The sequence below is a fragment of the Gigantopelta aegis genome, chromosome 12 (assembly GCF_016097555.1).
Source record: "Gigantopelta aegis isolate Gae_Host chromosome 12, Gae_host_genome, whole genome shotgun sequence".
Lineage (NCBI taxonomy): Eukaryota > Metazoa > Mollusca > Gastropoda > Neomphalida > Peltospiridae > Gigantopelta > Gigantopelta aegis.
This window is the reverse complement of record NC_054710.1, coordinates 17,019,177-17,046,344: the sequence shown is the minus strand read 5'-3', so window position 1 is coordinate 17,046,344 and position 27,168 is coordinate 17,019,177. Positions and strand designations below refer to the sequence as shown.

At 39.2% G+C, this 27,168-nt stretch overlaps 1 protein-coding gene across 1 annotated transcript in view; it reads right to left on the bottom strand.

Moving 5' to 3' along the window:
• Nucleotides 1-666: 666 nt before the first annotated feature.
• The window catches only part of LOC121386678 (tetratricopeptide repeat protein 12-like), a 42,551-nt gene continuing 16,049 nt past the window's right edge, over nt 667-27,168 (bottom strand). Inside the window, exons 9-17 of the mRNA XM_041517666.1 lie at nt 26,291-26,385; nt 23,456-23,636; nt 20,698-20,793; nt 19,884-19,947; nt 15,838-15,969; nt 12,345-12,620; nt 6,548-6,644; nt 4,382-4,604; nt 667-1,810 (exon numbers count right to left, since the gene is read on the bottom strand). Of these exons, the coding sequence (XP_041373600.1) occupies nt 1,747-1,810; nt 4,382-4,604; nt 6,548-6,644; nt 12,345-12,620; nt 15,838-15,969; nt 19,884-19,947; nt 20,698-20,793; nt 23,456-23,636; nt 26,291-26,385 (1,228 nt within the window). The 3' untranslated portion in view covers nt 667-1,746. The remainder of the gene's footprint in view (nt 1,811-4,381; nt 4,605-6,547; nt 6,645-12,344; nt 12,621-15,837; nt 15,970-19,883; nt 19,948-20,697; nt 20,794-23,455; nt 23,637-26,290; nt 26,386-27,168) is intronic.

Below are 27,168 nucleotides of genomic sequence, written 5' to 3'. Positions count from 1 at the left end.
TAAAATTGTGCAACACAACTGGTATATCAAAACACATTGTATGTGCTATCGTGTCTATTGGAAGATGCATATAAAAGGCCTCATGCTACTAATGGAAAAATGTAGTAGATTTCCTCTTTAAGCCTGTATCATAGTATATGTCAGAATTACCAACTGTATAACATCAAATAGCAGATGATTAATAAATTTTAACTCTTTTTTTTGAGACAAACTTTACATATTAAAGATATTTTCCTGTTTAGTATATCAGTATCTGAATAAACAAGGTGTTAGTTGTAGTTCTTAATGCTTGTAGTAGTCCAAACCAGATTTTACCTTCCAGTAATTTCATATGTACAAAAATATATATATATCAGGAAGAATATCAACAATGACTACAGCAAACATTAGAACACGATCACAAACACATTAGATATGCAGACACCGACCTCGGTGGTGTCGTGGTTAAGCCATCAGACATAAGGCTGGTAGGTACTGGGTTCTCAGCTCGGTACCGGTTCCCATCCAGAGCGAGGTTTAACGACTCACTGGGTAGGTGTAAGGCCACTACACCCTCTTCTCTCTCTCACTAACCACTAACAATTAACAACTAACCCACTGTCCCGGACAGACAGTCCAGATAGCTGAGGTGTGTGCGCAGGACAGCGTGCTTGAACCTTAATGGGATACAAGTACAAAAATAAGTTGAAACGAAATGAAAATTATGCAGACACTGGTATTCTAAAAAAACCCACCCCAACATAATATGTCATTATGGCTGGAAACATTTTACAATGACTGCATGCTAAGAATATCTCATTTAAAAACTCTCTCTGGGTGAGGACTGGTACCTGGGTGCGAACCCAGTACCTACCAGCTTTAATACTGATGGCTTAACCACTACACCATCGAAGCCTATAACCTGCAATGTGTGATACCATGTCTTTAAACGATAACAGGATTCACATCGTGTGAGTAACCCTCGGGCACTGGACTCCTACATAAGGGGAGGTTAACTCCTACACAAGGGGAGGTAATATAAATACTGCTTTCCAGACGGTTTGTCCTCTGGACGTTTCATCCACAGACGATTCGTCCACCATACAAATTTGTCCACCCACCTCGGACAATTCGTCCACTTGATTACAACATTTAGATCAATATATCTAAAATGTTATTTCTTAGCCATTAAAATGGTCAATTATTTTTGTTTTGTGGTAAACTACTATAGTATATGAAACAAAGTAAATTTTAGTGGCACTATCAACTTGTTATCGTCTGTCTGTGTCCATTATTTATAGTACTTTATTGATATGTTGTTATTCAAATTGCTCTTCAATTACACCTATAATTCTGAGATACTATTTAGAAAACAAAGCTAGTAACTAAACTAAAATTTTATCATTTATGTCAAAAATACCATAACTGTGATAACATGACGTAATTTGAGGTAACCAACCAATAAACAATGATATTATGTCCATCCTGCTACCAGGTTCCAGCTAAGTTCTAAATTAACTATAAAAATTATAGTGGACGAATTGTCCAAGAACAATTTTTGGTTGTGGACGAATTGTCTCGAGTTCAAAAGTGGACAAATTTTTAGTGGACGAATCGTCTGTGGACAAAACATCCAGAGGACAAATCATCTGCATCCCCAAATACTTAGTAACATGCACAGAGGTAATGGCACTGAATGAATCACACAAACAAACAAACAAACAAACACGCAAACAAACACACAAACACATAGAGAAGGCAGAGTGATCAGAACGTGACACAAGATGTTAATATTTCAATTCCATGGAGTTCTCTCAGTCGATCAAGATGTCTGAAAAAAAAAAAAAAAAAAAACATTCTGAGTACACTGCTAAAGGTTCTAACAAACCAAATCAATTCCTGTTGACGATAATGTTAACGGTTACTAATAAAACTGATATAAGCAGCGTATCAACACACCCAGGAAGTACAGTAATAAAAAGTGTGGCACCTCACATCTAATCTACATGCAAGAAAATGTGTGTGTGTGTGTAGTGTGTGTGTAGTGTGTGTAGTGTGTGTGTGTATGTGTGTGTGTAGTGTGTGTTTGTGTAGTGTGTAGTTTATGTGTGTGTGTGTGTGTGTGTGACATACCATGTAAGAGATTTAATTAATGTTTTTAATAGCAACCGTCATTTTTGCTGAAAATTGCAGTTCCATTTTGGGGGATACCCTCACATTAGTTTCAACCTCTGTCGACTGTCAACCTAGGGGTTTTCTTGACGGGATGCAACCCATCTCGTCCCTTTAAGCTGTGCACCCAAACAGCCTTAACGAGGCCTCTCACGTGGACATATTGATCGGACTTTAAACTTTTAGATCTGCATTCAAAATTTTATGTCGAAATTACTTCTTCTTTTTTAAAAATATTATTAAATAGCCCGATCCTCTCTTCTTTAATTTTGGACTGTCCTTCTAAAATGCTCCAAATTATATAAATATTTGGCCGAGCAGTCAATTCTTTTTATTTTTAGCTTGTAACCTTTTTATTTATTTTTTATTTATTCTATTAACTTTTTTACTAATTGCTATTTTCAAAATTCTGCCCATTTTCACCCCCCACCCATATCTCCATCCCGAGTTAGGCCACCAATCTTATCGGAGGTCGGACTCGGGATGGGCGTGTTCAAAACCCTAGTGGTATATGGGCACGTTAAACTAGTTATCATCATCATCATCTGGTATATACTGCATAACAACTGTATAACAAAACTGTATTTATTTATTGTCAATGGATAATAGTAATTGCACAAGTAATCAATGTCACATATTACATATTACCTCGAACTTTGACACGGAACTCAACTTCTTTGGTAACATGCAACCTATAGCAATACAGGTCTCCTACCAAGACTAATAAAAGTTCAAGGGCCATAACTCCCCATGAAAGTCAAACTTGGTTTGTAACTCTACAGAATAAACACATACACAAAATGTCAGCTCAATATCTCAAGGCATTGTGAAAAAAACGTCTGGACAAATTATACACTCATCTGATAACAATTAGTATACTGTATATATCATATATAGACTTAGCTGATAAAAGGTAGCATACACATGACATGCTACCGGTTATCAGTTGAGTGTATAATATACATGATATGTTACCTGTTGTCAGCTGAGTGTATAATATTGTATAATATACATATGTTACCTGTTATCAGCTGAGTGTATAATATACATGATATGTTACCTGTTATCAGCTGAATGTATAATATACATGATATGTTACCTGTTATCAGCTGAATGTATAATATACATGATATGTTACCTATTGTCAGCTGAATGTATAATATTGTATAATATACATATGTTACCTGTTTTCAGCTGAATGTATAATATACATGATATGTTACCTGTTGTCAGCTGAGTGTATAATATTGTATAATATACATATGTTACCTGTTATCAGCTGAGTGTATAATATACATGATATGTTACCTGTTATCAGCTGAATGTATAATATACATGATATGTTACCTGTTATCAGCTGAATGTATAATATACATGATATGTTACCTATTGTCAGCTGAATGTATAATATTGTATAATATACATATGTTACCTGTTATCAGCTGAGTGTATAATATACATATGTTACCTGTTATCAGCTGAGTGTATAATATACATGATATGCTACCTGTTATCAGCTAAGTGTATAATATACATATGTTACCTGTTATCAGTTGAGTGTATAATATACATGATATGCTACCTGTTATCAGCTGAGTGTATAATATACATATTTTACCTGTTATCAGCTGAATGTATAATATACATGATATGTTACCTATTGTCAGCTGAGTGTATAATATTGTTTAATATACATATGTTACCTGTTATCAGCTGAGTATATAATATACATGGTATGCTACCTATTATCAGCCGAGTGTATAATATACATGATAGGCTACCTGTTATCAGCTGAGTGTGTAATATACATATGTTACCTGTTATCAGTTGTGTATAATATACCTGATATGCTACCTGTTGTCAGCTGAGTGTATAATATATATGATATGCTACCTGTTATCAGCTAAGTGTATAATATACATATGCTACCTGTTATCAGCTGAGTGTATAATATACATGATATGCTACCTGTTATCAGCTGAGTGTATAATATACATGATATGCTACCTGTTATCAGCTGAGTGTGTAATATACATATGTTACCTGTTATCAGCTAAGTGTATAATATACATGATATGCTACCTGTTATCAGCTGAGTGTATAATATACATGATATGTTACCTGTTATCAGCTGAGTGTATATTATATACAGTATGCCACAGCTGAGTGTGTAATATCTACAATATGCTACCTGTTATCAGATCAGTGTATAATATACACGATATGTTACCTGTTATCAGCCTGTGCCAACTTGGCAATGAGAATGGCACAATTCTGTTGCACGGCAGCACGACGCCCGTCCCGCGTCAGTATGAGCAGGTCTTTGATGATGGCCGTCTGGACGAGGTCGGTGGCCGCTTTCTGCACCTGGCAGCAGTGACTGAGACACAGCGCTGCGTTGCCCACCACCACCTCATCATCCGACTTCAGCAGACCCATCAGGGGAGGTAACCCTGCAACACAAAAACATTTTGTTTTGTTTTACTGCTGTCCGGTACAATGAGGCAATGTTAGCTCCCAAGTCTGACCTGTCTGGACTTAAAACTCTGGCTAAGTCAGAGGCTGTGCCCATGACAGGCGTGCTTGAACAGTTTTCTCACGGAAGACGTCACCGAGAATGTCCCATACCCACCAGTGAAATCTTGTTAACCAGGAAACCAGGATGCTGCACACACAAGTGTTACAGTGTGAATCACTCGATGCCATCATAGTTTAAACCAAGTCACCAAAAAGTTGGTTATGCTTAACAACACCACTAGAGTGCATTAATTAATTAATCATCGGCTATGGATGTCAAACACTTGGTAATTCTGACTGGTAGTCATGAGAGGAAACCTGCTAATTTTTTCCTAAGGTGGCAAGGGATCTTTTATATGCACTTTCCCAAAGACAGGAAAGACCGTGTCAAAATATCCATAGGATTGACATCCAATAGCCAATGATTGAAGGGTCAGTCAACTCAAACAAGAGCCTTATGTGTTGGAAAGATGCATACCTGGACCACCAACACATACTGACAGTTGTTTTTATGGCATCCAGTGCTATAGCTTGGGACGAAGTGACGTCAGCTCCGACCAACTCCTCAGTGCTCGAAATGGCCTGTGCCCAGGTCACCAAGTGTGACCAATGCCCTGTTTGGGCGACTTGAATATTAATAAAATAATGGCATTAGTCGTCCAAATAATACTATTATTTGAGCGATCTACTTTATAATTATGAGCCACTATTAATATTTGTATTGCATTTATTTATTCCACATTAAAATCTTGCTCGTGGTTTGTGGTTTGCTTACCATAATTTGCCAACATCCATTATGTTTTGAGCCACCATATTTTTTGGCAAGTTTCGAGCCCTGACTCCTGTATGCACAGTGTAAACAAACGCTCTAATTTATGATAAGGTGCTTTGCTTTCATCAACCTGACTTGTAAAACAACATAAATGACTTAGTATAATCAACTATTTAACTAAATATATTTCAATTTGCATCAATAGAACGAAATGGGAGTTATAGTATTTTTCTCTCTTTAAAAATCCAAAGAAAAAATGCATATTATTAGGCCTATTGGTAGGGTACGCTGGAGCAAAACAACCACTCACGATATCCATGTGATAATTTTCTTTTCTTTGGAACTATGTAATTGGTCAATTTTGTGATTTTAGATGGGAAAGTCAAGGGTTTTACAGAATTATTTACAGTAATAAAGCAGGACGGCTGATAATGTCCTTACAAATTTAGGGGTTTCCGTGCGATTATCACACAATACCCTGTGATCTTAACCAAAGAGACACGTATTGTTCGTGTGTCTAGACACATTTACTGGGGACTGTCTAAATACACACCTGCCAATCAGGTACAGGCCACGGAAAGAAAAGACCAATTAACTTAGAAAACACTCCGATTATTATTTCAGTATGTGGGTTAATTTATGGACAAAACATAAGACAGTTATTTCGACACTTTGACAATGGTTTATTTTGCATTGAAAAATAATATATACTTATTGCTGGCTTACTGGGATGGATATTATTACAGAACATTGCGATGCATCTGCAAAAAGCAGGTACGTTTTGTTTTTTCAGTTCTAAGACTAATTCCTGATGTGACACGTTAAATATTAAGTAACCACTGACTCGCCAGAGGGCGTATTCACCTGGATGGTACAAAATGGCTGTGCCTGTTATCTATAATAGCCGTCACATTTAACCATTTTATTTATTAACTATATGATTATACGTGTTGATATTAAGCAATAATGTGTATTATATAAGGTTGAATATGCATACCAGTCCAAAAGCCTTGCGCGAGCATCCCTTTAATAAATCAATGTGCTCTAGTGGTATCGCTAAACAAAACCAATAAACTCTCTCATTGTAAAGAACTGTGAATTGTTTACCTTTGTGATCCACCACACTGTGTCTGGCTGACTCTATGAGCTGAGTACACGCCGTCAGACTCTTGATACACGCTTTCTTCCGAACTTCACTGTCTGACTGAAATACAAACAGGACAGTTAGACTCTAGACATATTCATAAACATAACAATTAAGACTCCAGACATATTCATAAACATGACAGTTAGACTCCAGACATATTCATAAACATGACAATTAAGACTCCACACATATTCATAAACATGACAGTTAAGACTTAGGCATATTCATAAACATGACAGTTAAGGCTTCAGACATATTCATAAACATGACAGTTAGACTCCAGACATATTCGTAGACATGACAGTTAAGACTTGACATATTCATAAACATGATAGACTCCAGACATATTCATAAACATGACAGTTACGACTCCACACATATTCATAAACATGATAAGACTCCAGACAGATTCATAAACATGACAGTTAGACTTCAGACATATTCATAAACATGACAGTTAAGACTTGACATATTCATAAACATGATAAGACTTCAGACATATTCATAAACATGACAGTTAAGACTTGACATATTCATAAACATGATAAGACTTCAGACATATTCATAAACATGACAGTTAGACTCCAGACATATTCATAGACATGACAGTTAGACTCCAGACATATTCATAAACATGACAGTTAAGACTCCACACATATTCATAAACATGATAAGACTCCAGACATAGTCATAAACATGACAGTTAAGACTCCAGACATATTCATAAACATGACAGTTAGACTCCATACATATTCATAAACATGACACTCCAGACATATTCATAAACAGGACAGTTAGACTCCAGACATATTCATAAACAGGACAGTTAGACTCCAGACATATTCATAAACATGACAGTTAGACTCCAGACATATTCATAAACATGACACTCCAGACATATTCATAAACAGGACAGTTAGACTCCAGACATATTCATAAACAGGACAGTTAGACTCCAGACATATTCATAAACATGACAGTTAGACTCCAGACATATTCATAAACATGACAGTTAGACTCCAGACATATTCATAGACATGACAGTTAAAACTTCAGACATATTCATAAACATGACAGTTAAGACTTAGGCATATTCATAAACATGACAGTTAAGACTCCAGACATATTCATAAACATGTCAATTAGACTTCAGACATATTCATAAACATGACAGTTAGACTCCAGACATATTCATAAACATGACAGACTCCAGACATATTCATAAACATGACAATTAAGATTCCACACATATTCATAAACATGACAGTTAAGACTTAGGCATATTCATAAACATGACAGTTAAGGCTTCAGACATATTCATAAACATGACAGTTAGACTCCAGACATATTCGTAGACATGACAGTTAGACTCCAGACATATTCATAAACATGACAGTTAAGACTTGACATATTCATAAACATGATAGACTCCAGACATATTCATAAACATGACAGTTACGACTCCACACATATTCATAAACATGATAAGACTCCAGACAGATTCATAAACATGACAGTTAGACTTCAGACATATTCATAAACATGACAGTTAAGACTTGACATATTCATAAACATGATAAGACTTCAGACATATTCATAAACATGACAGTTAAGACTTGACATATTCATAAACATGATAAGACTTCAGACATATTCATAAACATGACAGTTAGACTCCAGGCATATTCATAAACATGACAGTTAGACTCCATACATATTCATAAACATGACACTCCAGACATATTCATAAACAGGACAGTTAGACTCCAGACATATTCATAAACAGGACAGTTAGACTCCAGACATATTCATAAACATGACAGTTAGACTCCAGACATATTCATAAACATGACACTCCAGACATATTCATAAACAGGACAGTTAGACTCCAGACATATTCATAAACAGGACAGTTAGACTCCAGACATATTCATAAACATGACAGTTAGACTCCACACATATTCATAAACATGACAGTTAGACTCTAGACATGTTCATAAACATGACAGTTAAGACTTAGGCATATTCATAAACATGACAGTTAAGGCTTCAGACATATTCATAAACATGACAGTTAGACTCCAGACATATTCGTAGACATGACAGTTAAGACTTGACATATTCATAAACATGATAGACTCCAGACATATTCATAAACATGACAGTTACGACTCCACACATATTCATAAACATGATAAGACTCCAGACAGATTCATAAACATGACAGTTAGACTTCAGACATATTCATAAACATGGCAGTTAAGACTTGACATATTCATAAACATGATAAGACTTCAGACATATTCATAAACATGACAGTTAAGACTTGACATATTCATAAACATGATAAGACTTCAGACATATTCATAAACATGACAGTTAGACTCCAGACATATTCATAGACATGACAGTTAGACTCCAGACATATTCATAAACATGACAGTTAAGACTCCACACATATTCATAAACATGATAAGACTCCAGACATAGTCATAAACATGACAGTTAAGACTCCAGACATATTCATAAACATGACAGTTAGACTCCATACATATTCATAAACATGACACTCCAGACATATTCATAAACAGGACAGTTAGACTCCAGACATATTCATAAACAGGACAGTTAGACTCCAGACATATTCATAAACATGACAGTTAGACTCCAGACATATTCATAAACATGACACTCCAGACATATTCATAAACAGGACAGTTAGACTCCAGACATATTCATAAACAGGACAGTTAGACTCCAGACATATTCATAAACATGACAGTTAGACTCCAGACATATTCATAAACATGACAGTTAGACTCCAGACATATTCATAGACATGACAGTTAAAACTTCAGACATATTCATAAACATGACAGTTAAGACTTAGGCATATTCATAAACATGACAGTTAAGACTCCAGACATATTCATAAACATGTCAATTAGACTTCAGACATATTCATAAACATGACAGTTAGACTCCAGACATATTCATAAACATGACAGACTCCAGACATATTCATAAACATGACAATTAAGATTCCACACATATTCATAAACATGACAGTTAAGACTTAGGCATATTCATAAACATGACAGTTAAGGCTTCAGACATATTCATAAACATGACAGTTAGACTCCAGACATATTCGTAGACATGACAGTTAGACTCCAGACATATTCATAAACATGACAGTTAAGACTTGACATATTCATAAACATGATAGACTCCAGACATATTCATAAACATGACAGTTACGACTCCACACATATTCATAAACATGATAAGACTCCAGACAGATTCATAAACATGACAGTTAGACTTCAGACATATTCATAAACATGACAGTTAAGACTTGACATATTCATAAACATGATAAGACTTCAGACATATTCATAAACATGACAGTTAAGACTTGACATATTCATAAACATGATAAGACTTCAGACATATTCATAAACATGACAGTTAGACTCCAGGCATATTCATAAACATGACAGTTAGACTCCATACATATTCATAAACATGACACTCCAGACATATTCATAAACAGGACAGTTAGACTCCAGACATATTCATAAACAGGACAGTTAGACTCCAGACATATTCATAAACATGACAGTTAGACTCCAGACATATTCATAAACATGACACTCCAGACATATTCATAAACAGGACAGTTAGACTCCAGACATATTCATAAACAGGACAGTTAGACTCCAGACATATTCATAAACATGACAGTTAGACTCCACACATATTCATAAACATGACAGTTAGACTCTAGACATGTTCATAAACATGACAGTTAGGCTCCAGACATATTCATAAACATGACAGTTAGACTCCAGACATATTCATAAACATGACGGTTAAAGACTCCAGACATATTCATAAACATGACAGTTAGACTCCAGACATATTCATAAACATGACAGTTAAGACTTAGGCATATTCATAAACATGACAGTTAAGACTTCAGACATATTCATAAACATGACAGTCAAGACTCCAGACATATTCATAAACATGACAGTTAGATTCCAGACATATTCATAAACATGACACTCCAGACATATTCATAAACAGGACAGTTAGACTCCAGACATATTCATAAACACGACAGTTAGACTCCAGACATATTCATAAACATGACAGTTAGACTCCAGACATATTCATAGACATGACAGTTAAAACTTCAGACATATTCATAAACATGACAGTTAAGACTTAGGCATATTCATAAACATGACAGTTAAGACTCCAGACATATTCATAAACATGTCAATTAGACTTCAGACATATTCATAAACATGACAGTTAGACTCCAGACATAATTCATAAACATGACAGTTAGACTCCCAGACATATTCCAGGACTTTTAGAATTTTTATAAAATCCACTAGCCATAGGATCAGTGATTTAAAAAATATACTAGCCACGATTACAAATTCACTAGCCTAACTTTACTTTAAGTTACCGTATATCTTCGCCTATAAGTCGAATTTTTTTCACCCAAAAATGATTTTATAACTTGGGGGGTCGACTTATAAGAGGGTAAAAAAATTTCACCAAAAGATATTACTGTTTTGGGGATTATTTTACAAGTTTTATTGCTGAAGTATGCCATGTATTTATACTCAAATATGTTAATTTGACACATTTATTTTTTATAACCAATTTTTTTTGGCATTAGAACGGTTTTGGTTATGCGAAAAAGCGTACGATCTCACTCACATGCCAAGACAACAGTCCACTTAGTTAAATTAACAGTCATAACTAATAGTAAAAATGTAAACAATACTAACTACCTGTTGCCTGAGTTTATTTTGAAATCTGGTCACTGGCATTAATGGTTGTTCAAACAATGTTTTGGCGGTGATTAACTTCATGAATATTACTAAGCTTTCCCTTAAAATAGACTGATCTCTGCAGTTCACTTATCTACAGCAATAGGGACACACATCATTTGGTACAAAAACCAGTGTACTTTCCAGAGTTATCCTCCTTACATGTATTAATATGGCGGCAAAACGTGATACTTTCAGTTTTATCGTAGTGATCTGTTGTCAGTGTTTATAAATAAAGTTGTTGTCTGTGCACAAAACCATCTGTACAGTACTATACAGTAACAGTCAAACAGCTTTCACTCTCTACTAAGGGAATATTTCGTTTTGATGCTATGTAATAATGATAGTTTGATTGGAACAGTCTGATCATATTGCGATGTACAAAACGTGAAAACAGAAGTTTGTAAAATAATTTTCTTTTGTTCAAATATTATTGTTCTCAGGTGCTGAAAATAAGAAATATTTCAATATTTATAAGTAGTTTTTCCATGGGTCGACTTATAAACGGGTCAATAAAAAAATACGTTTTCAGGGCTTGAAATTAGGGACTCGACTTATAGCCGAGATCGACTTACAGGCGAAGATATACGGTAATACAATTTTACTACATAATAGTAATAATCGGATATGTCACCTAAAGAGGGAGATAGAGTTTAAAAACACTAACATTGGGGGGTGGGGGTGGGGGTGGATGCAGGATATTCATATTTACAAAATAGACTAAACTGCAACATTTGACCAATTGTTTTCACTAGCCATCGGGCATGGCAATAGTAGTTATCCACTAGCCCATCATTGAATATCACTAGCCATGGGAGTGGGTCTACTATAATCTAGAAGCCCTGCATATTCTTAAACATGATGTGTTGTAGGAATAAAGGGGAAATAACTCCAATGTACTCACCATGATGTGTTGTAGGAGGATGTGAGGCCCATCGTGACAGCACACCCATTCGACGGCGGGCACACAGTGAGGTAGGATGTGGCCAGCCAGTCCGAGGCTGCGATCGATGATGTTGTTGTGGCTGGGGTTGATGCGACACAGACGCAGGCAGTGTTCACACACGCGCTGGCCGAACTGGCGCACGCACTGCCCTGTCTCCACACTGAGGTTCATAAGCAGACCTAGCGCGGCCGAGATCACCTCCTCCCCGTCAGTCAGACGAGACTTGTGCACGTCCTGGTAAAAGGAAGGAAATATTTTATTTAAAAGTAAAGTTTGTTTTATTTAACGACGCCACTAGAGCACATTGATTTTTTTATGATCATCGGCTATTAGACATCAAACATATGGTCATTCTGACACTGTTAGAGGAAACCCGCTGGTGCCACATAGGCTACTCTTTTATGACAGGCAGAAAGGGATCTTATATTTGCGCTTCCCACAGGCAGGATAGCACAAACCATGGTTTTTGTTGAACCAGTTATGGATCACTGGTGGGTGCAAGTGGTTTACACCTACCCATTGAGCCTTGCGGAGCACTCACTCAGGGTTTGGAGTCGGTATCTGGATTAAAAATCCCATGCCTCGACTGGGATCCGAACCCAGTACCTACCAGCCTGTAGACCGATGGCCTAACCACAACACCACCGAGGCCAGTATATTTTATTTAACGACGCACTCAACATCTTTTATTTACGGTTATGGGACCACACAGATATTGAGAGGAAACCCGCTGTCGCCACTTCATGGGCCACTTCATTTTTTTTTATTAGCAGCAAGGGACCTTTTATATGCACCATCCTACAAACAGGATAGCACATACCACGGCCTTTGATATACCAGTCGTGGTGCACAGACTGGAATGAGAAATAGCCTAATGGGCCCACTAACGGAGATCGATCCCCGACCGACCATGCATCAAGCGAGCGCTTTACCACTGGGCTACATCCAGCCCAATGCACTGGTAATGACACAATACGGACCTGGTAACATACAGCTTAAAGCTACATTTTAATTCACTCCGCATATCATGAGAAAAAATTACTGGCTAATCAAATCCTCTTGTGACAGTAAAACCACCATAACCTGTCAGAAATTTGGGGGATTCCCCAAGCAGGGTTTCTGTCAGAGGGGAAAATAGGTATGGCATCATACCCAAAATATTGTGCAACTTTTTTTTTTAAAGTTATCCTTTTGATAAAATTAATTACTCTTATCGTTACTGTATGGTTTTCTTAACCCTAAACTTACCCCATTTTCTTTTTGGGGGCGGCCCCCCATAACCCCTGTTGACTGTGGTTGCATTCAATTCCAACACGCCATACCCCAAAATTTCTTTCTTGCACAAACACTGCTATGAGCCTATTTGCATAACTGTACACTACTTCTCACTATTTACTTGGATGTACTTAGCCTACTTTTAAAATACCAATGTTGAATCTCTTTCTGAAGCAAAATGCGTGCTCCTTTAAATTTTATGACGTAAATGCTGTTTATAAAGGTTAGTGTGACATCACTTGTGTGACTCTGACATAAATGCGGAAGTAAAGTAATGGCAACTATGCTGAATTATGAATCTTCGTTACTGAGCACTAGTTGTTTGCAGATAGTATGTAAACAGATGTAGTAGACACATTATGTCAACAATTCATGGATTTACACACAAGGGATGGGAAAACCGTACATGTGGAAATGTAGCTTCAGTTTACAAGTTTACTATTACGTCTCTTGACAGACACACTGCTACAGGGTTCATGCAATTTGTTCATCACTTTCCTTAACCTTCTGACTACTGCAGGCGAGATATCTCGCCCGACGTCACGTCAGTTGATATACTATACACTGTATACAGTGCATTCCCCAATTCATATTTCCCGCCATTTTGCACACGACGCTCACCGGAAACGGAAATATAATTAAAGAAAAAAGATTTTTCAAAATGGTGGTTTTTGTTTTGATTTTTTCAATTGAAAATACCTTGAAATTTTGAGTTCAAAAAGTGGTTTTTGGCAAATATTGGCGGCACGTCGCGGTAATTTTTAGGGATCGATAGCTGATTGTGACAGCTAATTTGATAACAAATTTGATCAATTTACCAACAACGAAAATTACTAAATATTGCAATATGAATCGTAGTTCGGGTTTAAAAAACAAATTCTGGTCAGAAAATCACTGTTATCGGGAATAATGGACATAAATACTGGACAGCTGGCCACAAATGCCTGTAAGTAAACGCAACTTTTTCGATTTTTTGCCTAATTTTAATCACCATTAGCCGATCTAAAATAATAAAAATTACAAAAAAAGACACGAAAATAATACTTACCGATTCATATATGAACTTTATTTCATGTATTTATAAAACATTTAAGTGAATATATGTGAGTAAAAATTATAAACCCATTCAACGTGTTTTTCATTAAAAATTAATCCAGTAGTCTAAAGGTTAATGTTAAGACGTTTTACATTACTTTAAAAAAAAATAAAAAATTCAAAGACTTTTCTGCAATCATCTACATAATCATCCTCCATTTGTGGTCAAACACTCAAGAGATACACCCATAATGTCACCCATGAAGTGGGTGAATCTCAGTGTCTGTGGTAATACCTCTCCCCATTGAACCTATCTTCCGACAAAAATGTTTCTTGTAAACTATTTCAGTTTGGTTTGATGTAAAAAGACACGTAAAAAGTGTTTTAGAAACAACACAAAACCACTATTTTTGTGTGTAATTTAAAAATCAATCGTCTCTGAAATAAATAATTTATAGTAAATTCGTACCGTAATTTCACGCATATAGCCGGCTGCACCGGATAAGCCGCATTGGGTAATAAATGGTTATTGAGTAAAAAAGATGATCAAACAGCTCGCTCTGACACATAGCCCGCATTACCTACAGCCTTTCCATCAAGTCCGATGAGTAGAAAGAAACGAAAATGAAAAAGGTATACAGCAGATTTTAAACTTAAAGTTGTTGTGCTGAAGACCATGGAAACAGAGAGACTGGGTGTGTTTTTCAAGTGGATGGAAAGTGTGCAAGACAGTGACCAAAAAACAAACCTGTATTTTCTGATGCAGTTTACGTCAATATAAACAGTTCAATAAAATTTTGACATACCATGCTTTTGGGTTTTTCATTTTGTCTTAACATCCGATAAGCCGCTTTTGACAATAAATGGTTAATGAGTTAAAAAAAAAGATTGTATAATCCACAGCAGCAGATAAGCTGCAGGGGGCAATTTTCAATGTTTAAAAACGTATAGCCCACGGGCTATACACGTAAAATTACGGTATGAATAAAGGTGTTCTCTGTGGGAAGGACTATAGGTGTGCACTCACTCTGGGTTAATACTGATACTGGAATGAAAAGAAGAAAGAAAGAAGTCCAATGGCCTAACCACTGCACCACCGAGGCCTTTTCTTTTCTTTGTACATTCTGACACTGTGACTTACGAGCAGGTGAAGACTTGATTCCCACAGTTCCTGTTTGTTGGACAAGGCAGCACGTAGGAATGGGTCTCCCGCCAGGTTCATTATCGTCGACAAACAGCTCGACATCACACCGTCCAAACATGAACTGTCGTGCTGAAACACAGAGTTAAAAACAAAGTTAAAGTTTGTTTTCTTTAACGACACCACTAGAGCACATTGATTAATTAATCATCGGCTATTGGATGTGAAACATTTGGTAATTGTGACTCGTAGTCATCAGAGAAAACCTGCTACATGGTCCCTAATGCATCAAGGGACCATTTATATGCACTTTCTCACAGACAGGAGAGCACATACCACGGCCTTTAATAAACCAGTCGTGGTGCACTGACTGGAACGAGAAATAGCCCAGTGAGGATCAATCCCAAATCAACAGCACATTAGGCAAGCGCTCTACCACTGGGCTACGTCCTGCCCTTACAATCAGATACACCATGTACACTCACAGGTCACACTCCCAAACACAGTGCAAGAAATAACCTTGTGACAATGCTAACATATTAGCCTGACATGCTAGTACTTAATCCACCCACAACCCCCCCCCCCCCCCAAAAAAAAAAACCCACCCAACTAAACAGTTTCAGGGCTTCACTATTGAAATTTACCCACAATCAATTGTGATTTCTAAAATTAAAATGTATACCAGTGTAATTTTATTGAAATCTAACTTAAATGTCACAGGAAATTTGTTTTTCTTTCTTTGAAATACACTGCAGTACTTTTAGTTACCACTGGTGTCCTCAATAATCTTTACATATGAATTCAGTTTTCTGTTTTACATCATTTCAATTAATGTTAGTTCTAAAAAAAGAAAATGTGATTTACCTTTTTGCAGGGACATTTTTAAAGTTTTATTTTAAACTACATTTTTATTTTCTGCCATTTTAAATTAATTAATGTATACATGACCCAAGTGCCAAGACAACTAGCAACCCATAAGTTCCTCACATTACTTCATTCCTCCCCAATGGGTACACCAAAATTAAGCAAATGAAAATGCTACAACAACAATGTACCTCTAAGATTTAAATGTATAGGTCCCCCATCCCATTTCACCCCTCCCCAATGGCTACACTTGACTGTATTAAACATAAACGTAAACACTAGGACAACTTACAGCTAAAATTTAAATGTATAGGTCCCCCATCCCATTCCATCCCTCCTCAACGGCTACACTGGACTGTATTAAACATAAACACTATGACAACTTACAGCTCAACTTACAGCTAAAGATTTAAATGTATAGGTCCCCCATCCCATTCCATCCCTCCCCAATGGCTACACTGGACTGTATTAAATGTAAACATAAACACTAGGACAACTTACAGCTAAAGATTTAAATGTATAGGTCCCCCATCCCATTCCCTCCCTCCCCAACGGCTACACCAAACTGTATTAAATGTAAACACTATGACAACTTACACCTAAACACTTAAATGTATAAACCCCCCATCCCATCCCATACCTCCCCAACAGCTACACTGGACTGTATTAAATGTAAACATAAACACTAGGACAACTTACAGCTAAAGATTTAAATGTGTAGGTCCCCAATCCCATTCCTTCCCTCCCCAACGGCTACACTGGACTGTATTAAACATTAACAATATTTACAGCTAAAGATTTAAATGTGTAGGTCCCCAATCCCATTCCCTCCCTCCCCAATGGCTACACCGAACTGTATTAAACATTAACAATATTTACAGCTAAAGATTTAAATGTGTAGGTCCCCAATCCCATTCCCTCCCTCCCCAATGGCTACACTGGACTAAATTAAACATAAACACTATGACAACTTACAGCTAAAGATTTAAATGTGTAGGTCCCCCATCACATTCCTGCCCTCCCCAACGGCTACACAGAACTGTATTCAAAGAAAACACTATGACAACTTACAGCTAAAGATTTAAATGTACAGACCCCCCCATTCCATTTCATCCCTCCCCAACGGCTACACTGAACTGTGTTAAACATAAATGTAAACACTATGACAATAACTTACAGCTAAAGACTTAAATGTATAGACCCCCCCATCCCATTCCCTCCCTCCCCAACAGCTACACTTAACTGTATCAAACATAAACGTAAACACTATAACAACTTACAGCTAAAGATTTAAATGTATAGACCCCCCATCCCATTCCATCCCTCCCCAACGGCTACACTGGACTGTATTAAACATAAACACTATGACAACTTACAGCTAAAGATTTAAATGTATAGGTCCCCCATCCCATTCCCTCCCTCCCCAACAGCTACAACGAACTGTATCAAACAAACATAAACACTATGACAACTTACAGCTAAAGATTTAAATGTATAGGTCCCCAATCCCATCCCCTCCCTCCCCAATGGCTACACTGGACTGTATTAAACATAAACGTAAACACTATGACAACTTACAGCTAAAGATTTAAATGTATAGGTCCCCAATCCCATTCCATCCCTCCCCAACAGCTACACTGGACTGTATTAAACATAAACGTAAACACTATGACAACTTACAGCTAAAGATTTAAATGTATAGACCCCCAATCCCATTCTATCCCTCCCCAATGGCTACAATGGACTGTATTAAACATAAACGTAAACACTATGACAACTTACAGCTAAAGATTTAAATGTGTAGGTCCCCAATCCCATTCCATCCCTCCCCAACAGCTACACTGGACTGTATTAAACATAAACGTAAACACTATGACAACTTACAGCTAAAGATTTAAATGTGTAGGTCCCCAATCCCATTCCATCCCTCCCCAACAGCTACACTGGACTGTATTAAACATAAACGTAAACACTATGACAACTTACAGCTAAAGATTTAAATGTGTAGGTCCCCAATCCCATTCCATCCCTCCCCAACAGCTACACTGGACTGTATTAAACATAAACGTAAACACTATGACAACTTACAGCTAAAGATTTAAATGTGTAGGTCCCCAATCCCATTCCCTCCCTCCCCAACGGCTACACTGGACTGTATTAAACATAAACACTATGACAACTTACAGCTAAAGATTTAAATGTATAGGTCCCCCATCCCATTCCCTCCCTCCCTCCCCAACAGCTACAACGAACTGTATCAAACAAACATAAACACTATGACAACTTACAGCTAAAGATTTAAATGTATAGGTCCCCAATCCCATTCCCTCCCTCCCCAATGGCTACACTGGACTGTATTAAACATAAACGTAAACACTATGACAACTTACAGCTAAAGATTTAAATGTGTAGGTCCCCAATCCCATTCCCTCTCTCCCCAATGACTACACTGGACTGTATTAAACATAAACGTTATGACAACTTACAGCTAAAGATTTAAATGTATAGGTCCCCAATCCCATTCCATCCCTCCCCAACAGCTACACTGGACTGTATTAAACATAAACGTAAACACTATGACAACTTACAGCTAAAGATTTAAATGTATAGGTCCCCAATCCCATCCCCTCCCTCCCCAATGGCTACACTGGACTGTATTAAACATAAACGTAAACACTATGACAACTTACAGCTAAAGATTTAAATGTGTAGGTCCCCAATCCCATTCCATCCCTCCCCAACAGCTACACTGGACTGTATTAAACATAAACACTATGACAACTTACAGCTAAAGATTTAAATGTATAGGTCCCCCATCCCATTCCATCCCTCCCCAACAGCTACACTGGACTGTATTAAACATAAACGTAAACACTATGACAACTTACAGCTAAAGATTTAAATGTATAGGTCCCCAATCCCATTCCATCCCTCCCCAACAGCTACACTGGACTGTATTAAACATAAACGTAAACACTATGACAACTTACAGCTAAAGATTTAAATGTATAGGTCCCCAATCCCATTCCATCCCTCCCCAACAGCTACACTGGACTGTATTAAACATAAACACTATGACAACTTACAGCTAAAGATTTAAATGTATAGGTCCCCCATCCCATTCTAACCCTCCCCAATGGCTACAATGGACTGTATTAAACATAAACACTATGATAACTTACAGCTAAAGATTTAAATGCTGGCAGCAGTCGGTCGTCCACATGATCCCTCAAGTGAGATTTAAACCTGTCAACACAAACAAACACTGTTAATATAAGACAATACCATGTGCGGTCAACACTTTTGAGGTATTTTTACCATTTTCAGAACACTTTTGTTAAAAATTAATTGAAACAAAAATAAATGTATTTAATGTACTTACTTTAATAAATGAATGGCAACATATATAACAGGCATATTTTATTAATTAATAATAAATGTTTTGAGTGTTTAATAAAGGCAATTTTAGAACTAACCGATTTAGGCAAGATGGCGCTAGACTACTGAAGCATGATGTTGCACCATGCTAAAACAAGCTTTATTATCCACATGGTTCAACATAACCGAGTCAATAATAATCATACGAAGCACACATGTAATAACAAGTGTGATGACATAATTTTGGGAAGCGACATCATAACATGATGTTGTTTTATCCAGTCCTAGCTCAGACTTTGCATATGGAATATGACGTCATTTCCTTCTAGTTGTGTTTGAAACATTTTGAGATGGTCCTTGTTATTCATAACAAATAACAATAATAATATGGATAATAAAGAAATTATTACACTTGTGTGTGTGTCGTACTGAGTTTACGAAACTCATGTCAGGATTTATGCATTACCCTCACTCTCGCTTGGACAATACAAACATCCTGACATTCGTTTCGTAAAATCAGTACGACACGCAAGCTCGTATAATAATCTCTATAGGGAAAACACTAAATATATCTCAGACGACCAGGGCAGCCAATAAACTGTGACAGCAATAACAGACCTCTTCTCGAGAGCGATGTTGTTGAGGAGAGCGGCCGACATCAGTGCCAATGACGATGAAGGACACCTCATCAGCAGGAAGAGAGCGGAGAGCAGTCTGTAAAAAGGAAGAAAATGTTTAATTTAACGATGCACTCAACACATTCTATTTATGGTTATATGGCTTCAGCAAGTGAAAGGGTCAATACAGTACACAACAGAAGAACAGAATTAGTCTGTTTTGTTTAACGTCACCACTGGAGCACATTGACTGATTTATTAATCATTGGCTATTCAAACATTTGATAATTTTGACATAGTCTTAAGAGAGAAAACCCACTACATTTTTCCATTGGTTCCAAGGGATCTATTATATGCACAGACATAAAAGCACATACCACGGCCTTTGATATACATTTGTACCAGTCGTGGTGCACTGGCTGGAACAAGAAATCGCCCAATAGGTCCATCGACAGGGATCGATCCCAGACTGACTGTGCATCAAGTGAGTGCTTTACCACTGGGCTACATCACGGCCCTCTGACACACCAACACAACAATAAAGTAAAATGGTAACAATCAGCTGACTTCTATCTTTCTCTTTCTCCCCCCCCACTCCACCCACCACCCCATGTCTCAACAAAGTGCTAACCAAGTTAGACACCACAAACAGCTGGATCTTAAAATTTGCTAAGGAGTCATCAACAAATGATCTCTTCCATTCGAAAGGAATGAAATGTTTTATTTAACGACGCACTCAACAGATTTTATTTACAGTTATATGGCGTCGGACATGTATTTAAGGACCACACAGATATTTTCGATTAGCAGCAAGGGATCTTTTATATACACCATCCCACAGACAGGATAGCACATACCACAGCCTTTGATATACCAGTAGTGGTGCACTGGCTGGAACGAGAAATAGAACAATAGGCCCACCGACAGGGATCGATCCCAGACTGACTGCGTATCAAGTGAGTGCTTTACCACTGGGCTACGCCATGCCCCTGGCTGGAACAAGAAATAGCCCACCGACAGGGATCGATCCCAGACTGACTGTGCATCAAGTGAGCTCTTTACCACTGGGCTACGCCATGCCCCTGGCTGGAACAAGAAATAGCCCACCGACAGGGATCGATCCCAGACTGACTGCGCATCAAGTGAGCTCTTTACCACTGGGCTACGCCATGCCCCTGGCTGGAACAAGAAATAGCCCACCGACAGGGATCGATCCCAGACTGACTGCGCATCAAGTGAGCTCTTTACCACTGGGCTACGCCATGCCCCTGGCTGGAACAAGAAATAGCCCACCGACAGGGATCGATCCCAGACTGACTGTGCATCAAGTGAGCTCTTTACCACTGGGCTATGCCATGCCCCTGACTGGAACAAGAAATAGCCCACCGACAGGGATCGATCCCAGACTGACTGTGCATCAAGTGAGCTCTTTACCACTGGGCTACGCCATGCCCCTGACTGGAACAAGAAATAGCCCACCGACAGGGATCGATCCCAGACTGACTGCGCATCAAGTGAGCTCTTTACCACTGGGCTACGCCATGCCCCTGGCTGGAACAAGAAATAGCCCACCGACAGGGATCGATCCCAGACTGACTGTGCATCAAGTGAGCTCTTTACCACTGGGCTACGCCATGCCCCTGACTGGAACAAGAAATAGCCCACACGACAGGGATCGATCCCAGACTGACTGCGCATCAAGTGAGCTCTTTACCACTGGGCTACGCCATGCCCCTGGCTGGAACAAGAAATAGCCCACCGACAGGGATCGATCCCAGACTGACTGCGCATCAAGTGAGCTCTTTTGGACCACTGGGCTACGCCATGCCCCTGGCTGGAACAAGAAATAGCCCACCGACAGGGATCGATCCCAGACGACTGTGCATCAAGTGAGCTCTTTACCACTGGGCTACGTCATGCCCCTGGCTGGAACAAGAAATAGCCCACCGACACGGATCGATCCCAGACTGACTGTGCATCAAGTGAGCTCTTTACCACTGGGCTACGCCATGCCCCTGGCTGGAACAAGAAATAGCCCACCGACACGGATCGATCCCAGACTGACTGCGCATCAAGTGAGCTCTTTACCACTGGGTACGCCATGCCCCTGACTGGAACAAGAAATAGCCCACCGACAGGGATCGATCCCAGACTGACTGCGCATCAAGTGAGCTCTTTACCACTGGGCTACGCCATGCCCCTGGCTGGAACAAGAAATAGCCCACCGACAGGGATCGATCCCAGACTGACTGCGCATCAGGTGAGCTCTTTACCACTGGGCTACGCCATGCCCCTGACTGGAACAAGAAATAGCCCACCGACAGGGATCGATCCCAGACTGACTGCGCATCAAGTGAGCTCTTTACCACTGGGCTACGCCATGCCCCTGACTGGAACAAGAAATAGCCCACCGACAGGGATCGATCCCAGACTGACTGCGCATCAAGTGAGCTCTTTACCACTGGGCTACGCCATGCCCCTGGCTGGAACAAGAAATAGCCCACCGACAGGGATCGATCCCAGACTGACTGCGCATCAAGTGAGTGCTTTACACTGGGCTAGGTCACGCCCCCCACACCCCCAAACCAACACAACAATAAAGTAAAATGGTAACCAGCAGCTGACTTCTCTTTCTCCCCCCCCCCCCACCCCCACCCCTGTCTCGACAAAGTGCTAACCAAGTTAGACACCAAACAGTCGGATCTTAAAATTTGCTAAGGAGTCATCAAGAAAATTATCTCTTCCTTTTGGAGACATACCTGGAGATGTCGAACTTTGCCACGATGGTGATGCGGCCGATGTCCGATATGGAGACTGTGTGGAGGAGGTTGACAAACGACGTCTGCAACACGCGGCCCGGAGTCTTCAGCTTCGCCTCGAGAATGGCGAGGAGTCTGTCAGCCAGATCATCGTCGTCAAACATGTGCTGCTGGTTCGACTCTGTAAACAACACATTCAAAAACAAACTTAAAACTTATTTCACAAGCTCCAACACGGACAAGACATCTGCTAAGGATTTTTGAAGCTATCTTAGCACTACGAATTCTTAAAATCACAACAGCACACACCATAAGATTGCTAGGAAAATATGAGTCCAGGTTTGGTGCTTAGTTAAAGTTTATTTTGTTTAACGACACAACTAGAGCACACTGATTTATTAATCATCGGCTATTGGATCTCAAACATTTGGTAATTTTTACATATAGTCTTGAAGAGGAAACCTGTTACATTTTTCCATAGTAGCAAGGAATCTTTTATATACTCCATCCCACAGACAGGATGGCACATACCATGGCCTTTGATATATCAGTCATGGCAAAAGCGAGAAACAGTCCAGTGTGCCCAATGACGGGGATTGATCCTAAACCAACCACACATCAAGTGATCCCTTTACCACAGGGCTGCATCCCACTCCTCCTTAAGCAACAAGGGATCTTTTATATGCACCATCCCACAGACAGAATAGCACATATGACAGGCTTTGATATACCAGTCGTAGTGCAATGACTAGAGATAAAAAAACAGCCAATGGGTCCACTGATGGGGATCGATTCTAAATCGACCGCACATCAGGCGAGCGCTTTACTACCGCCCCCCACTGTACTGAAAATGAAAGATGCCCCGCCCCTCACTGTACTGAAGATGAAAGATGTCCCGCCCCTCACTGTACTGAAGATGAACGATGCCCCTCCCCTCACTGTACTGAAGATGAAAGATGCCCCACCCATCACTGTACTGCAGATGAAAGATGCCCCGCCCCTCACTGTACTGAAAATGAAAGATGTCCCGCCCCTCACTGTACTGAAGATGAAAGATGTCCCGCCCCTCACTGTACTGAAGATGAAAGATGTCCCGCCCCTCACTGTATTGAAGATGAAAGATGTCCCGCCCCTCACTGTATTGAAGATGAAAGATGTCCCACCCCTCACTGTACTGAAGATGAAAGATGCCCCACCCATCACTGTACTGCAGATGAAAGATGCCCCGCCCCTCACTGTACTGAAAATGAAAGATGTCCCGCCCCTCACTGTACTGAAGATGAAAGATGTCCCGCCCCTCCCTGTATTGAAGATGAAAGATGTCCCGCCCCTCACTGTATTGAAGATGAAAGATGTCCCGCCCCTCACTGTATTGAAGATGAAAGATGTCCCACCCTCCCCCAATGTATTGAAGATGAAAGATGTCCCGCCCCTCACTGTACTGAAGATGAAGGATCAGGGAATAATTTGTTGGGGTTCGCATCACAGTTTGCTACTCATTCTAGCTCACGTGCGAACCAATTTCGCACTATGGATCGATGTTACTGCGAACCAAATAATCTAATCATTATCGCAGTTGTAGCAAAATTACCATCGTGTTTTTTTCACTCTTTCAGTTGGCAAAGTTCGGCTTGAATAATTCAATGTTAGAATGTCACATTCAGTATTCAATCGAAATTTCAATGACGTCATGTGTATTCGAATTAATATCGGTAGTTGACTTTCTGTGTTCTAAAAATAACTTTTGTGCTGACGTCACTTGTGCAAAACATGGATCAAAATGGTTGTTAATTTGCCAACAGTAAACGCGTGGATTCGCGAAATTGACCCAAAGGAGAAGTGGATACGTTATGAAAAGGAAAATGACAAGGTACACAAATCATTTTATTAAGGTACACATCAAATGATGATTTATTCACACTCCGCAGTATATCTTATTGCTTAGAATACATCCTGAAGACATGTAGATCACAAAATCTCTTGGGCTCTGAAGGGATTCATTGTGCTGTCCATATTGAAGATGAAAGATGTCCCGCCCCTCACTGTATTGAAGATGAAAGATGTCCCGCCCCTCACTGTATTGAAGATGAAAGATGTCCCACCCCTCACTGTATTGAAGATGAAAGATGTCCCGCCCCTCACTGTATTGAAGATGAAAGATGTCCCGCCCCTCACTGTATTGAAGATGAAAGATGTCCCGCCCCTCACTGTATTGAAGATGAAAGATGTCCCCCCCCCGTCACTGTATTGAAGATGAAAGATGTCCCCCCCCTCACTGTATTGAAGGTGAAAGATGTCCCCCCCCTCACTGTATTGAAGATGAAGATGTCCCCCCCCCCACTGTATTGAAGATGAAAGATGTCCCACCCCTCACTGTATTGAAGATGAAAGATGTCCCACCCCTCACTGTATTGAAGATGAAAGATGTCCCCCCCCCCGACTGTATTGAAGATGAAAGATGTCCCCCCCCCTCACTGTATTGAAGATGAAAGATGTCCCACCCCTCACTGTATTGAAGATGAAAGATGTCCCCCCCCCCACTGTATTGAAGATGAAAGATGTCCCCCCCCCTCACTGTATTGAAGATGAAAGATGTCCCCCCCCCCTCACTGTATTGAAGATGAAAGTTATGTACCGCCCTCACTGTATTGAAGATGAAAGATGTCCCGCCCCTCACTGTATTGAAGATGAAAGATGTCCCGCCCTCACTGTATTGAAGATGAAAGATGTCCCGCCCCTCACTGTATTGAAGATGAAAGATGCCCCACCCCTCACTGTATTGAAGATAAAAGATGCCCCGCCTCTTACTGTATTGAAGATGAAAGATTCACTCACCGTTGTTTGTGCAGGCTGCAGTGAACATGTCGAACGCAGCACACAGTACGTCTCTCTCGTCCTGAGACAAAGCTTTTATTGAAGCAGTTAAACATCTGGGGAAACAAGACAAACAATAACTAGGACTATTAGCAATACCAAAATCACATCTCTGCACAACAGAGCTTCTAGAATTTTTATAAAATCCACTAGCCATTGGATCAGTGATTTAAAAAATGTACTCGTGACGATTAAAATTTCACTAGCCCTACTTTACTTTAAGTTAATACAATTTTACTAAAATATTACTAATAATCAGATATGTCACCTAAAGAGGGAGATAGAGCTTAAAAATAATTAATATTGGGGGGTTGGAGTGGAGGCAGGATATTCATATTTACCGGTACAAAATATGAAACATTTGATAAAAAAAATTCACTAGCCATCTGGCATAGCACTAGTAGTTATTTATTAGCCCAACATTGAATATCACTAGCCATGGGAGTGGGGCTACCATAATCTAGAAGCCCTGTCTGGCATGGCAATAGTAGTTATTTACTAGCCCAACATTGAATATCACTAGCCATGGAGTGGGACTACCATAATCTAGAAGCCCTGTCTGGCATGGCAATAGTAGTTATTTACTTGGCATGGCAATAGTAGTTATTTACTAGCCCAACATTGAAAATCACTAGCCATGGAGTGGGACTACCATAATGTAGAAGCCCTGTCTGGCATGGCAGTAGTAGTTATTGACTAGCCCAACATTGAATATCACTAGCCATGGGAGTGGGGCTACCATAATCTAGAAGCCCTGTCTGGCATGGCAATAGTAGTTATTTATTAGCCCAACATTGAATATCACTAGCCATGGGAGTGGGGCTACCATAATCTAGAAG